The sequence below is a fragment of the Hypanus sabinus genome, unplaced genomic scaffold (genome assembly GCF_030144855.1).
Source record: "Hypanus sabinus isolate sHypSab1 unplaced genomic scaffold, sHypSab1.hap1 scaffold_1389, whole genome shotgun sequence".
Classification (NCBI taxonomy): domain Eukaryota; kingdom Metazoa; phylum Chordata; class Chondrichthyes; order Myliobatiformes; family Dasyatidae; genus Hypanus; species Hypanus sabinus.
The window spans coordinates 31,751-46,748 of NW_026779461.1; the positions used below are offsets into that span (position 1 = coordinate 31,751).

Genomic DNA, 14,998 nt, shown 5'->3' on the forward strand with positions numbered 1-14,998 from the left:
GCTTAACAATATAGAACTAATTCTGAGCAGCGAATAACTAGACGGTCCATTTACTATAAATTCAAGAGCTTTTCGTTTTTGTTTCTCTAAAGATTCACTATTAATGCCCCGGTAATCACTTTTCCTACCTTTTCATAACACTGTGTGTAGTACCTCCCCCATTATAGGTATGAGCAAGTATGAGATCTTGGCCAAATTGCGCAATTAGGTGTTCAGCATATCACGCATCATCCTGGATAATCCCAGTTCTGATACTGGGTCTTCCACAGTGTCTTGTTCCACAGATGCAATCTGATGTACCGAGTTTCCAGCAATTTATAAGAGGATGTAGGAATATGGCATTGGGGCGAAAAAGAAAATCAACCATGATTGAATGATTTAGGAGACTCAATGGACTGAATCACTTCATCCTGCTCTGATATCTTATCATGACTGAATGATGAGTCCTTCATATCCCGTATCAGGATTTGTGACGTGTGAGGGACAGTTACAAATTTGTTCCATGAGATTATTTTATTTGTCTTCAGCGTTTAAATATCAGAGAGATTCGCTTTTGAAAAAAATGAGCAGAAATATTTTTTTCTCCTTTGTATTGTTAATGTGCTTCATTCTCTGGTTAAAGTTAGACCTGCGGTGAGAGATTTAGTGGAAGAAAAGCCCACAGCTGGAAAGAAGCCACGACTGAGAACGAGTGAACAGCGACAAATGAACCAGCCCGAGGACTGAGAGTACCAACTGAAGAGAAACCTCTGACTCAGAGTTTTCATTGATTCAGTCAGGAGAAAGTTTGGTGAGTCTCATTCACTCGAACACTGGTCCTGTAAACATTACATATCTTTACAAAGGAAGGAACGAAATTGGTGGAATGCCTCGGTCAGAGCAAGTTGCAATCACTCCAGGTCCAGTAATGTGCTTTCAGAAGCCCAGCTCTTTAAAGTCACTCACATTCTCTGAGTGTTTGCTCATTTGAAGGTGCTGCATCATCTGAAGAAGCTTTTGGTTAGTTCTGATGTTTCCTTGTTACGTTATAATCAGCTTAAAATGCATTGACAATTTCCTCCCTTGATAGGAAGTCCCACGTGTGTCGTGTTGCAGTGATTGCAGAAATGTGGAATTACCATGAACTGCGGCAACATGTCCTTGATCCCTTTGGCTATTGCAATCTGCAGTGATATACTTACCCTCGAATATATCGTCGCGTCGGCCTCTGCTGTGAACAGACCATTTATAAAGGAAAATATCCCAACACTGCATTTTATTCAATCCTAACTAGCACATGGCAACCCATAATTTACATTGACATACGTTGGCCTCATCAAGTACTTTTCTGCTAATTACATTGTCAGAACCTGTGAAGGTGACATTAAGCAGAGGTGGAAATTCAAAGTTATGTTCCCATGGATGTTGTGAAGCCTTTGACAAGATGTCACGCAGCAGCTTAGTCTCGATGTCTTGGTTCCACGCTGTCCGGAGAGAGCAAATTGGATGTATTCAAAATTAGCTTCAAGGTAGCAAGCAAAGGGTGGTGGTTGAAGATTTCTCCTCGCAATGGAGGCGAGTAATTAGTGCTGTGCCGTGAGACTACAAGTTGGGACCTTTGATATTCGTTACTTTATAGCAATGATTTGGATGCGGTTGCACAAAGATTACTTGACTGGTAAGTTCGCAGAATGCACAACATTAGTAGTTGTTATTCACAGAGAAGATTATCATAGCATCTAGGGGATCCAAATGGACAGGGGCTGGTAAAGAGATTGCAAACCCAATCTGATCAGCAGTGGATTCATGCAGATGTTGGGGATTATGTGGATGAAACAGCCAGAGGAAGTGGATGAGGCAGGTCCAGTTCCATAAATCAAAAAGCAGTTGGGGTGTGTGGATGGAGTGAAGAGGCCAGAAGGGAGATGGCTCCATCACAGGAAATTGTGACCATCTCAGTGGGCACTGTGTTTGGCATTGTCTCGTTGGGCTGAATGCTCTGAATTTGCATTTTCTTGCTCTGTGACTCTGTCAGCAGATGCGCCAGGTATCAGTGGACAGATATGGTGTGGAGGTGGTTACAAACAGGTAATGTTTGGTCCCCATGCCAAATGCTACAGGGGATGGAAATATTGTCATATTTGCAAAGTAGTCGTACTCTCTGACTCACTGTCTGCTTGTTGTGAAATTTAGAGCCTCACCAGCAGTTGGAGCTGTCCTGCAGAGCGACCAAAGTGTAAACAAGACGACGACAATCAACAATCGTCAGTCAGAATCAGAATGGACAAAGGTATGATCACAGGGGTCTTTGAATTAAACTTTTATCGCGTCTGTACGCAATAGTTCAGATGAAAAAACTGACACAGGTATTAACAGGGCATAGAAAAGTTTCATCCAGCAGTGTCATTTATCCCACTGGTAAAGCGGCCTTGAGTAATTGATCAACCCAACAGTTCCAGCGCAGGGACCTGACACCAGTAATGATCGAATCACTCCGCTCATCATACAAAGCTTCAGCTGAGTGAAAGGAGCAGGGGCTCCTGAATCAGATGGTCGTGAGTGAAACACAGACAGGAATGTGACAGCGATCTTGTGGTTTATGTAAATGTCCAGGGTCAGGGTCCGTTTCACCTCCAGACAGGCCCTGACGTGTAAGACATCTTCAACTTTCATTTATAAAATTCAGAAGCAGATGATAGGAGCATTTCCGGGATTTCAGAGATTCTATGATAACACAGCATTTCAGGTTTTGGAAGGAAAGCTACCAACTCCCCCCTGGTTTTTCTTGCCTGCTACGCAAAGGAGGAGGGGTGTCACCGAAATCTGTTTTCTGTAGCGGAGCGGAGATCATTGCCGGTGCTGGGAATGGCTGAGGATCAGGAGGCAGCTCATTGTAGATACATTTGTGATCTGCTTCGGAGTTTTAACACCCCAATGAATGTCTGGGCTGTGGAGAAATGGTGAACCTGAGTTTCGAAATATTTCCCTCTTGATATGATCTTCTACCTGAATTTAAATTCCCAGCATCTTAGCTGGTAAACCCGGCAAAACCAATGACCAAATATCTCTGTCACCTGTAGACGTTGTGATTGTGCTCAAATCTGAGATTCCAGCTGGAATAAAAACGATGCTCCAGCCTGGAAACGGGTCCTTCGGCCCATATAATTCATGCTGATGTAAATGTCCAATTTTCCTGCAGTTTTCCGAAATTTCCCTAGGAAACTTCTTCTCCCCTTTTTCCTGCCCACATGCTTTTATTTTATTTGTGTTTGCTGCCTCCTCTGGATGCATGTAATTTATACCCTTCAGCCACCACGTGAAAAATTGCCCCTTTGGTCCCTTTTAAATCTCTGCCCTCGAGTCCCAGACTCCCTTACCCGGGGAAAAAGACTGTGACCATCTACCCTATCTGCACCCCTGATTACTGTATGTGTGTGTATATGTGTGTGTGTGTGTGTGTGTGTGTGTGTGTGTGCGTGCGTGCGTGCGTGCGTGCGTGCGTGCGTGCCTGTGTGTGTGTGTGTGTGTGTGTGTAAGATCACCCTTCAAGTTCATGAGCTCCAGGGCAAGCTGTCCCAGCACAACCATATAACACAAAAAACAACACCCTAGCCCAGTACCATAGTGTTCATTCTTCACTTCACACTTTCCAGCTTCATCACCTCCATCCTATAGATTAGCAACTGCAACTACACACAAAGCTCTAGAACCAAGACTTTGCCAATGACCTGCATAGTTGTTACATGATGATCAGCAGGTGGGGGAGAAGATGGCAAACAGGGGAGAGGTCAGCATAGATCGCAAGGAAATGATCAGCCTGCGACCCAGGGGACCGGAAGACGTCCGTCTCAAGGGAATGGTCAGTCGGTGACCAAGGGGACTGGAGAAAGCAACTCCAGTTCCCTTGTCCAGTCTCCAGCTCCTCGTGTGACAAAGCAACTGGAGAATGTGTGATCCAGCAGACTGGACCATGTGTAATCCCGTTGCTGGTCTTTGTGTGACACGGACTACTGGACAGTTAGTGACCGAGGGAGATTTTAGCTTGTGGAAGATAATCGCAGTGATATTTCCCAGTATCACCGGACATGGGTGCATTATGATCCCGTGGTCATCCGGGCGTTCAACTGCTGTGATTAGTATTACTGTGCCGATTGTGCTATTTTACTGGGAGTAAATGTGTCCAGTCACCGGCTTATCGGGATGGTCACCTGTCAGGATGTACGGTTCACATTAACCAGCACAGTTCCACTCCAAATCTGGCCAGCCAGACTCTCGGCTCCATTGCAATCTGAATCAGTTTTGCTCAGATCTAAATCATACTTGTATAACCTGCAATTCATCACTTATTTCAGGTGGGAAATTTAAACGGGCAGCGAAAAGACTGAAGAGGATTTTACCAGGCAGATCATCGAGGGAAGATGATCGGGACAGGGGAAGCAAGGTACCAAAGCAGGGTCAGATTGAGAGCGATGTCCCAATGGAATGCGGTCCGGCCGCAGAGGAAGAGGAGAAAATTCAGCCCAGAGACAGTGACGTCAGAGACACTGATCCGGACCCTGGTACCGGCACAAGTGAGGCGACTGTCTATCAGCCCAGAGACAGTGGCGTCAGAGACACTGATCAGGACCCTGGAACCGGCACAAGTGAGGCGACTGTCTGTCAGCTCGGAAGCTCATTGAACACAGAACTGTCAAGTCCCCAAGAAGAAGCGGGTGAGTGAAATATGAGCGTGATGCGCTAACAGAATGCGGCAGGGTGGAGGGTAAAGGTGTGACCTTGTTGGAGGGTTGGTCAGAGGAGAGGGAAAATGTGTGGGTGTGGTACATGTGGTGCAATGGGCAGCCGTTACCCCACCACAGGATATGTACTACCTGCTCTGAGGATTTCCAGGATGTAAATTGGAGGAAATGCAGCTGTCGAGATGAGGAGAGTGTTTCCGGGATGTGTATCAGGGGAAATGTATTCGCCAGGATGGAGAGAATAACTCCGGGAAGCGAAATTTACCAACAGTCCCAACATTTATGCCCATCCAAATTTAAATAGGTGAATGGGTCGGATGGGGGATGGACTGGTTTATATTAAATGTGGTCCTTCTATTACGTAATGCCTAGAACACTGTTGGTTAGGCTTTAAGGCAAGTGTTAGATTCAAGTCAAGTCAAGTCACTTTTTTATTGCCATTTTGACCATAACTGCTGATACAGTACACAGTAAAAATGTGTCGTTTTTCAGGACCACGGTGTTACATGACACATTACACAAACTAGACTGAACTACGTAAAAAAAAACAACAGAGGAAAAGTAAAAAAGCACACAACAACTACACTAAACTACACACCTATCTAGGACTGCATAAAGTGCACAAAACAGTGCAGACATTACAATAAATAATATACGTGACAATAGGGCAGTAAGGTGTCAGGCCAGGCTCTGGGTATTGAGGAGTCTGATAGCTTGGGGAAAGAAACTGTTACGTAGTCTGGTCGTGAGATCCCGAATGCTTCGGTGCATTTTCCAAGACGGCAGGAGGGAGAAGAGATTATATGAGGGATTGTATGATGGATCCTTTATAATACTGCTGGCTTTATGGATGCAGCGTGGAGTGTAAATGTCTGTAATGGCGGGAAGAGAGACCCCGATGGTCTTCTCAGCTGACCTCACTATACGCTGCAGGGTCTTGCGATCTGAGATGGTGCAATTTCCGAACCAGGCAGTGATGCAGCTGCTCAGGATGCTCTCAATACAACCCCTGTAGAATGTCATGAGGATGGGGGGTGGGAGATGGACTTTTCTCAGCCTTCGCAGAAAATGGAGACGCTGCTGGGCTTTCTTTGCTATGGAGCTGGTGTTGAGGGACCAGGTGAGATTCTCCGCTAGAAGAACACCAAGAAATTTGTTTTGTTCACAGTCAGAGACAGGCCGCTGGCTCTGCACCAGTCCGTTAGCTGCTGCACCTCCTCTCTGTAAGCTGACTCGTCGTTCTTGCTGTGTGTTGCAGCACAGCCGTGGGTCAGCAGAGTCAACAGCAGTGGTCTGTGCACACAGCCGTAGGGGGACTCCGTGCTTAGTGTGATGGTGTTGGAGATGGAGAATTAATCCAATTTTGTATCTGGAGGCAGGTTCAAGACACGGTTTTTTTTTGTTGAGTTGGGTGAGAGCGGTGGAGATGAGGGGTATCTGAGTTCAAGCCTATATTTTCCTTTTTGGATTCACAGAGCCAGAGTTTACAATCTCCGACATCCTGGCACAGGGGGAGGAATATCGACTGTACCAACTGACAAAGTTCTACAGGGACAGACTCAAACAAGCAATTGAAGAAAAGGTTGAGAGACTGGGTTGGATGTTGACAAAGGAGGGACATTTCAGTAGAGAAGAAAATGAGGTGAGTGCAGTTCATGTATTGTCACTGATCTGCTGGTATCAGAGGGAATAGTGATCAACAATAATCTCCTGCAGGTTTTAGGAGCTCGACTTGGGAATGGAGACTTTGATCTCTGACTTGTCTCTCGCAGATCTGGTTTCAGTTTTTAAGGTGGGGAGCACTGGGAACTGCAGGTTTAGCATCACCTTTTCCTGTATCACCTGCTGTATTTATCAGTGTGAAGTAAGAGCAGTGGCTGCATATCAGGACTTCCAAAAGGCATTTGGTCTGAAACTAATTTCAAATCTTGGCTGAACCGTTGGGGAGCTTCACTTCATCTCATTAATCCAGGATGAGTATTAAACTATCAATTGGGCCAACCGGCTTCACTGCGGTACCTGAGGGAGGGAAACCAGCTAACCACAGCTTGTCTTGGTTCCGTGAGTTCCCAAACAATGTGTGGCTGACTTGCCATGGTCACAGCAAAGTACAGTACAGAAACAGGCCATTTGGCCCAACTATTCCATGCCAGACTACAGAATCTACTTATTCCCATTGACCTGCACCGGGCCATGGCGCTCTATACGCTCATTTTGCAAGCATCTATTCAGAATTCTCTTCACAACTTGCACTACTTACCCTGCTAGCTAGTTTTGTACTCTCACCACCCTCTGAGTAAACAGGTTTCACCTTTGTACCCTTTGAACTTTTCACTTTTCACCCTTTAGTGATAACCTCTTGTTGTAGTACCTCTTTACCTCACTACAAAATGCCTGCTTGCATTTATCCGATCTATATCCCAATGTAATTGTGTACACTTCTATCAAATCTCCGCTCAGTCTTTCATGTTCCAATGAATAAAGTCCTAATCAGTTCACTCTTTTCTTATAACTTAGGTCTTCCAGTCCAGGTAACATTCTTGTAATGTTTTTTCTGTACTCTTTCAAACTTATTTCCATCTGTCCTGCAGGTAGGTGTGCAGAACTGCACATAATTACGCCTCTCCAACATCTTATACAACATCATATCGTACACAATATTTTCAATTACCAAGGATAATGCGCTAAGAAACTTACTTTCAGACCCTATCAACATTTGCTGCCACTTTCAATGGCTTATGTACCTGTATTCCCGATCACTTTGTTCTACCGGTCGCTGTGTAAGATCTACCCTGATTGATCCATCCAAAGTGCAACATCTTGCACCTGACTGCATTAAATTGCATCGACCCCTTTTAAACCCATTCTCCGGTTGGTCCAGACCTCACTGCAATCTCTTGTAATCTTCCTCTTTGTCAACTGCTCCTTCCCAATGTTGGAGTCATCAGCAAATTTGCTGAAGCTCTTAACCGTAATTTCATCCAGATCATTGATATAGATGACAAACAACAACAGGCACAGCACCGATCCCCGTGACACTGCACGAGATACAGGCGCCAATCAGAAATGCAACAGTCTAAAGTGACACTCCGGATTATTTCCAAAAAGTTAGTGTCTAATCCAGTTTACTACTTTATCTTGAATGCTAAGCAACTGAATCTTCTAGACCGACCTCCTATGCGGGACCTTGTCAAATACCGTGCTGGAGTCCATGTAGACAATATCCACAACCTTGCCTTCATCAACTTTCCTGGTAACTTCCTCGAAAAACTCTGAGATTGATTAGATGTGAAAGATCAAGCACAAAGCTGATATCTCATGACTGTAAACATCAATAGTTTGATCTGAAAGGGCAGAAGAAAGCACAAACATAAAATAAATCCGGTGACAAGCTGATATCTCATGATCCCAAAAAATCAACAGGTTGTCCTGAAAGGGAAGAAGATCAATAGGATTTCCTGAAAGGGAAGGGGCAAACAAAAAAAAAATCTGCTAACTTGCTGAATATCTGACGAATGAGAGACAGGGACTCACCATTTCAGGTCACTCTCTTTGGAGCTCACAAACAGTGATCGTCTTGTCCTAGATCTGACATATTCAGCCATGAGTGGTATTAGAAAATCAAGTGTGTTACACCAGTGAGTAACTCTGTTCTCGTTGGGGTTCATTGGCGCTGTCTGTAATGAATCACACAGGCATTATCCAAAGGCAAGAGGTAATGTGTAAATATGAAGCTGATCTATAAATTCATCATCTGGAGACGTCTGCTTTACTGGTTAAATTTCTTTCACAACTGTAACTCCTCAGACCTGGTAGCAGTGAAACTGAGGGATTATTTCACAGTGCAGTGGACCATCAGGGAATTATGCTGATTTATTTCATAATTGTTGTCCATTATTCCCTACTGATATCTGTTCTAGGAGATCAATCATTCAAATCCGGGACACAGAACATAGAACATAGAATAGTACAGCACAGTACAGTACAGGCCCTTCGGCCCACAATGTTGTGCTTACCCTTAAACGCTGCCTCTCTTATTTCTCAGAACAATGTCCTAAGACCATCCATATTCAGTTACCTTAATTCCATCATAGGTGTATGTTGCTTGAAGACTATTCAATGCTTAACTCAAAATTCCTCAGTTAATCAGGAAACCCATGCCTGCATTCAGGAAGTCATTACAATTTTACGGTATGAGTGCCAGGCAGTAACCGTCTCCATGATAAGATAGCCGCACTGACATTTCTTAATCTTCTTTTGTCTTTATACATCATGAGACCATAAGGCATCAGAGCACAATTGGCCATTAGGCCCATCGATTCTGCTCCGCCATTACATGATGGGAGATTTACTATCCCTCTCAACCCCATTCTCCTGCCTTCTCCCAGTGAACTTTGCTGACCAGACTAGTCAGGAAGATACCAACCTCTGTTTTAAATATACTCAATGACCTGGTCTCTGCAGCTGTCAGTTCCAATGGATTCTGCAGTTTCACTACTCCTAGGCTAAATATTATTCTCATTTTTGATCCAAATGGACGTCCCTCTAATCTGAGGCGGTTCCGTCTGGTTCTAGACTCCCCCACTTAGAAACATCATCTCCACGTCCTCTCAATGCCTTTCGATATTCCACAGGTTGCAATTAGATTCCCACTCATCCTTCCACACTCCAGCCAGTACAGGTGCATCCAGGATCCATTCCCATCAAAATCTGGTTTAATATCACTGGTTCTGTTCGTTTAGATTCCTCTCTGGATTTTCACATATTTTCTCTGATCAGGGGATCAAAATATGCGACTGCGGTCTGGCCAGTGCTTGTTCTTATATTCTGATCCTCTCGAAGTGAATGGTAACATTGTGTTTGCCTTTCCTAACACCGACTCAACCTGAACAGAATCTAGCACTAGGTCTCCAGAGACTCTTTACAACTCTGATTTCTGAATTTTCTCCTTGATTCAAAAATAGACTATGTCTTCATTATTTCTGCTAAAGTATATGGCCACGTACCTCACTATACTACATTCCAATTGCCACTGACGTGTCCATTTTCTCATAGGTCCCTGTCCTCCCGCGAAATCCCTGCTTCCTCAAAACTTCCCCTCCCTCCCCATTTCTTTGTAACACCCACAATAATGGCCATGAAGCCAACAAATCATTGACATAACGGAAAAAGAAACTGTCCCAAAACCAACCACTGCAGAACACCACTGGTCACCAACATTTGACCAGAGAAAGCCCTATGTGTTCCCATTCTGTGCTTCCTGGCAGACAGACAAATCTGTCTGGAGAAAATCTTGGATCCTCTATCCATGCCAGTGTCTTTCTTGTCCTACTGTCGGCCCTTGTTAAACGGCGTCATGTGGGACACCTGGTCAAAGGTCCTCGGGAAGTCCAAGTAAACAACTTGCACTGACTCTCTGTTGTCGACCCAGCATGCTGTTCTCTCAAAAAATTCCAACAGTTCTGTCAGGCAGGATTCCCTCCCATTGATGTTGGCCCTTTTCTTATCATGTGCGTTCAAATACCCCGAAACCTTATCCTCAATTATCGACTGCTGACATCTTCCCAAATGCTGATCAGATTAACTGGCCTATAGTTTAAAATGATCAGTCATCCGGAACCATTCCAAAATCTAGTGATTCTTGAGCGATCATTACTAATGTCTGCACAATCTCTTCAGCCTCCACTTTCAGAAGCAATCAGGTGAGTTGATCTGAACTCATCTATCTTCAGAACTTTTAGCTTACCAAGTGCCTTCTCCTCAATAATTGCAAATACACTCACTTCTGCCACCGGACATTCTCAAATATCTGGCATGTTCTAGTGTTTTTACAGTGAGGACTAATGCAAAATGTCGACCAATATCTTCCGGCATTTCCTTGTCCCCTGACAGTGGTCCAATTTTTCCAGTGGTCAAATATCCACTATCCTCTCTTTCAATCTTCATATATCAGACGTACATTTTGGTAAGCTATTTTACATCATTCTCTAGCCTGCCTTCCTATTTCATATTTTCTCTACTTACAGTTTTTGAATTGCCTTCTGTTGATTTGTAAAACCATCCCAGTCCTCCAGCTTTCTGCTATATTTTGTAATACTCTGTGCCCTCACCTTTGCTTTTGTGCTGCTTTGACTACCTCGTCAGCCACGGTTGATCATCCTCCCTTTAGAATAATTCTTCATTTTTGTGATCATTTGTCCTGCAGCTTCTGAATTGCTCCGAGAAACCTCAGCCATTCCTGCTCTGCCATTGTCCCCATTAGTGTCATTTTCAAATTTATTATTGCCCAGCTCCTCTCTCATGCCGAAGTATTTCCTTTATTCTACTATAGCACTGATACCTCTAACTTCACCTTCTCCCTTTCAACCTGCTGGCTGAGTTTTGCTATTTTATGATCACTGCCTCTGAAGGGTTTATTTAGCTGAAGCTCCCTGATCAAATCTGGTTCAATTCACAACACAGAATCCAGATCTGCCTTTCCTGTAGTGGGCTCAATCATAGGCTTCTCTCAAAAGCCATCTCATAGGCATTCTATAAATTTCCACACGGGATTCAGCACCGACCTGATTTTCCAAAATCTACCTGAATATTGAAATTCCCTGTGAAAATTTTAGCATTGACCTTTTTCCATGCTCTTCTCTCCCCCGTTGTAATTTGTAGCCCATATCCTGGCTACTGTTACCATGCCTGTATATAATTTCCATCAGGGTCATTTTACCTACGCAGTTTCTTAACATCCACATCGTCTAATCCAACATCACCTCTTTCTCAGGACTTTTCATTTTTAATGACAGCAGCTTCAACCCAACACTTTCACCTACCTGCGTATCCTTTCGATTCAATATTTATCCTTGGATTTAAGCACCCAACTATAAACTTTTGTCAGCCACGATTCAGTGATGCCCGCCATCCATTTGTTTTTGCTCTCTCTCTCTCCCCTCTCTCCCGTTCTTGTTGTCACATCTTGTTGATGTAATGCTGCACATTGACAGATCGAGGAAATTAATCACATTGCATCTACTGCAGGGTGCCAGTAAATCCTTATTCTTACACAATATTGATTTAGAATTTCCTTCAGTTACTGTTTCTCTGTTAATGACTGAACCCAGAGAGGATGAGGCAGCAGCCCAGTGACTGCATCTGTTCTGAAGCTACTGGTGCCATGAACAGATACTTTCCTGCACATTCTCCATGTCTGTCTGTCTGCTCCACAATAAGTCCATTGTTTCCATTTGTAGAAAGTCACTGAGCTGACAGAGAAGGGAAACCGGGCAGAGAGTTCCAGACTCTTCCTCAGTCTGGTGAATGGCAAAGGCTCCCGGGCCCGGAGGGCGATGTGGGAATCCTTCCTGATGTGGAGGACTGAGTTACCGAAGTTGGACAGAATACTGAGGGAAATACAGGAACTCGGTATGTTAAAACCACGCTCCGAACACAAAGGCACATTGAGATAAACATTTTAGTTATTTTAATTATTTTAGCTCTGTTTCCATGGATTTTCTTTTCATATTTAAACAGGTCCTGATCCACAAGAATACTTCAACATCGGCCAAGGTTTATCTGAATTACCCACTCAGCTGATAGGTGAGTGATCAAATGCACAGTTCAAACCACAGCTCAAGTGTTAGTCTGTGTCTTGGCAAAGCCTGGGAATCAAAGTTCGCCATTAATCATTCGCTGATCTCTGGATTTTAGTAACAGTTCAACGAGTGTCTCTTTGCAGCCTGAATATTCTACAATATACTTTTCTATTAATCCAGCTGTTGTTTCTGCTGAAGCCTTCACTCCAGGTCCTCAAGCTCTGGGAATCCCAACACACCCCAGGCAGGCTCCTGATACACTGTATGACCCAGTCCAGGTGACTTTTCTATCTTCAGACCTTTCATCTTCCAAGCCCCTTTTCCTTTGTAATAGCACTACACGCAATTCTGTTCGCTGATGTTCTTTACCTTTTGGAATTCTGCCAGTGACTTGCACAGAATTTGTCTGGCGTTTCCTTTTCACCCGTTACTGCAACTACAACAGCAGTTTCTAGTGGTCCGATATCGACCCTCTCCCTTTTTCCACTCTTTATATATCCGGGAAAGAAAGGAAAAATACTTTGGTATCCTTTCTTATATTATTGACCATTTCCTTGCATTTTCTGCACATTCATGTATAACTAGGAGCATCTATAACATAGTTGCCTCCGACATGACCCTAGTCACTACACTCTAGACACTAGAATACTACAGCAAAGTACAGGCTCTTCCGCCCTGGATGTTGTGCTGACCCATGTATTCCTTTAAAAAGAGTACTAAACCCACAATACACCGTGACCATCTATTTTTCTTTCATCCATGAGTCTGTCCAAGAGGTTCTTAAATACCCTTAATGTTTTAGCCTCCACCACCATCCCTGGCAAGTTGTTCCAGGCACCTATAACCCTTTGTAAAAAAACTAACCCCTGATGTCTCCCCTAAGCTTCCCTCCCTTAACTTTGCACATATGCCCTCTAGTGTTTGCTGTTGGTGCCCTGGGAAACAGGTTCCAGCAATCCACCCTATCTCTGCATCTCATAATTCTTTAGACCTCTATCAAGTGCCCTCTCATCCTTCTACGCTCCAAAGAGAAAAGTCCCAGCTCTGCTAACCTTGCTTCACATGACTTGTTCTCCAAACCAGGCAACATCCTGGTAAATCTCCTCTGCACCCTCTCCATAGCTTCCACATCCTTCCTATAATGACGTGACTGGAATTGAACACAATACTCTAAGTGTGGTCTCACCAGAGATTTGTAGATTTGTAACTTGGCCTCTCTACTCTTGAACTCAATCCCCTTATTAATGAAGCCTAGCATCCCACAGGAGTTTTTAACTATCCTATCAACCCGTGCAGCGACCTTAAGGGATGTATGGATTTGAACCCCAATGTCCCTCTGTTCATTCACACTCTTAAGTAACCAACGATTAAACTTGTACTCAGCATTCTGGTTTGTCCTTCCAAAATGCATCACCTCACACTTATCCGGATTGAACCCCATCTGCCACTTTTCCGCCCAAATCTGCACCCTGTCTATATCCTCTTGTAACCTTCAACAACCAGCTCCATCCACAACTCCTCCAATCTTCATGTCATCCACAAATTCACTCACCCATTCTTCCACCTCTACATCCAGGTCATTTATAAAAAATCACAAATAGCAGGGGTCCCAGGACAGATCCCTGCAGCACTCCACTAGTCACCGACCTCCAGGCAGAATACTTTCCTTCCACTACGACTCTCTGCTTTCATCCAATTATTTATTATTTATCCAAACAGCCAAGGTTCCACTTATCCAGTGCCTCATGATTTTCTGGATGAGTCTCTCGTAAGGGACCTTGTTAAATGCCTTGCTAAAATCCATCTAGAGCACATATTACACCGTACCTTCATCAATTGCTATTTGTTACCTCGTCAAAAAACTCAATTAGCCTCGTGAGGCACGATGTTCGCTTCACAAAGCCCTGTTGACCCAGACAGTAAATTCCAGGCATCCACAACTCTGTTAAAAAACTACCCACAATTGCTGTAAATTTACCCCATCTCACCTTAACCAAATGCCCTCTGGTATTAGACACCAGTCATATGAAAACAAAAACAACAAGCAAAATACAGGCTATCGACCCAGACTTATATCTCTCAAACTTGTACACCTCAGTCAGATCTCTATTCTAACTCCAGAATAAACAAACCAAGTTTATCAATCCTCTACTTGTAGCACATGCCACCGAATCCAGGCAACATCCTGATGAACCCATTCTGCACCCTCTCCAATCCTTCCAAGAGCTGGACAATCAGAAGAGAACACAATACTCCAGATGCTCCCTAAAACCATAAGACCTAGTAGCAGAATTAAGCCATTCGGCTCAGTGAATTTGCTCTTCAATTCCTCTCTACCCCATTATCCCAGTGGAAAGCAGAAAACTTTCACTGTTATATTGTCAATCAGAAAAAAAATCACATCTGATTCTGTTCCTCGTGTGTTTAAGAGAAGTTCCAAATATATAGAAAATTCATACAATGCTTGTGAAATTTCTAGAAATGATGAAGCATTCGCTTAAAATAATCGTCCTAGTAACAACCAGAGAGGAACAACGACCACTATCAAAATAAATGGAGGGATTTTCCACAGCGACTCACTGAGCCCACTATGGTTTTGTCTCGCTTTAAGCCCACTCATAATTTACTGAAACAGACAAAAATCAGGTATCTAATCAGAAAAAAAATACGAATTATACCTTGACACATCTATACATTGAT

At 43.7% G+C, this 14,998-nt stretch overlaps 1 protein-coding gene and 1 long non-coding RNA gene across 3 annotated transcripts in view; one reads left to right on the top strand and one right to left on the bottom strand.

Annotated features, from left to right (window-relative positions):
* Positions 1-14,998, bottom strand: part of LOC132386916 (uncharacterized) — a 61,211-nt gene that overhangs the window by 7,792 nt on the left and 38,421 nt on the right. Inside the window, exons 5-6 of one of the 2 annotated variants that reach the window (XR_009509708.1) lie at positions 11,540-11,696; positions 8,253-8,395 (exon numbers count right to left, since the gene is read on the bottom strand). This is a non-coding gene — a long non-coding RNA (uncharacterized LOC132386916). The remainder of the gene's footprint in view (positions 1-8,252; positions 8,396-11,539; positions 11,697-14,998) is intronic. The other variant, XR_009509709.1, reaches the window with a different exon arrangement.
* LOC132386915 (NACHT, LRR and PYD domains-containing protein 12-like) overlaps positions 2,147-14,998 on the top strand; it is a 51,752-nt gene continuing 38,900 nt past the window's right edge. The window contains exons 1-4 of the mRNA XM_059959269.1: positions 2,147-2,269; positions 6,194-6,360; positions 11,957-12,128; positions 12,237-12,302. Of these exons, the coding sequence (XP_059815252.1) occupies positions 2,260-2,269; positions 6,194-6,360; positions 11,957-12,128; positions 12,237-12,302 (415 nt within the window). The 5' untranslated portion in view covers positions 2,147-2,259. The remainder of the gene's footprint in view (positions 2,270-6,193; positions 6,361-11,956; positions 12,129-12,236; positions 12,303-14,998) is intronic.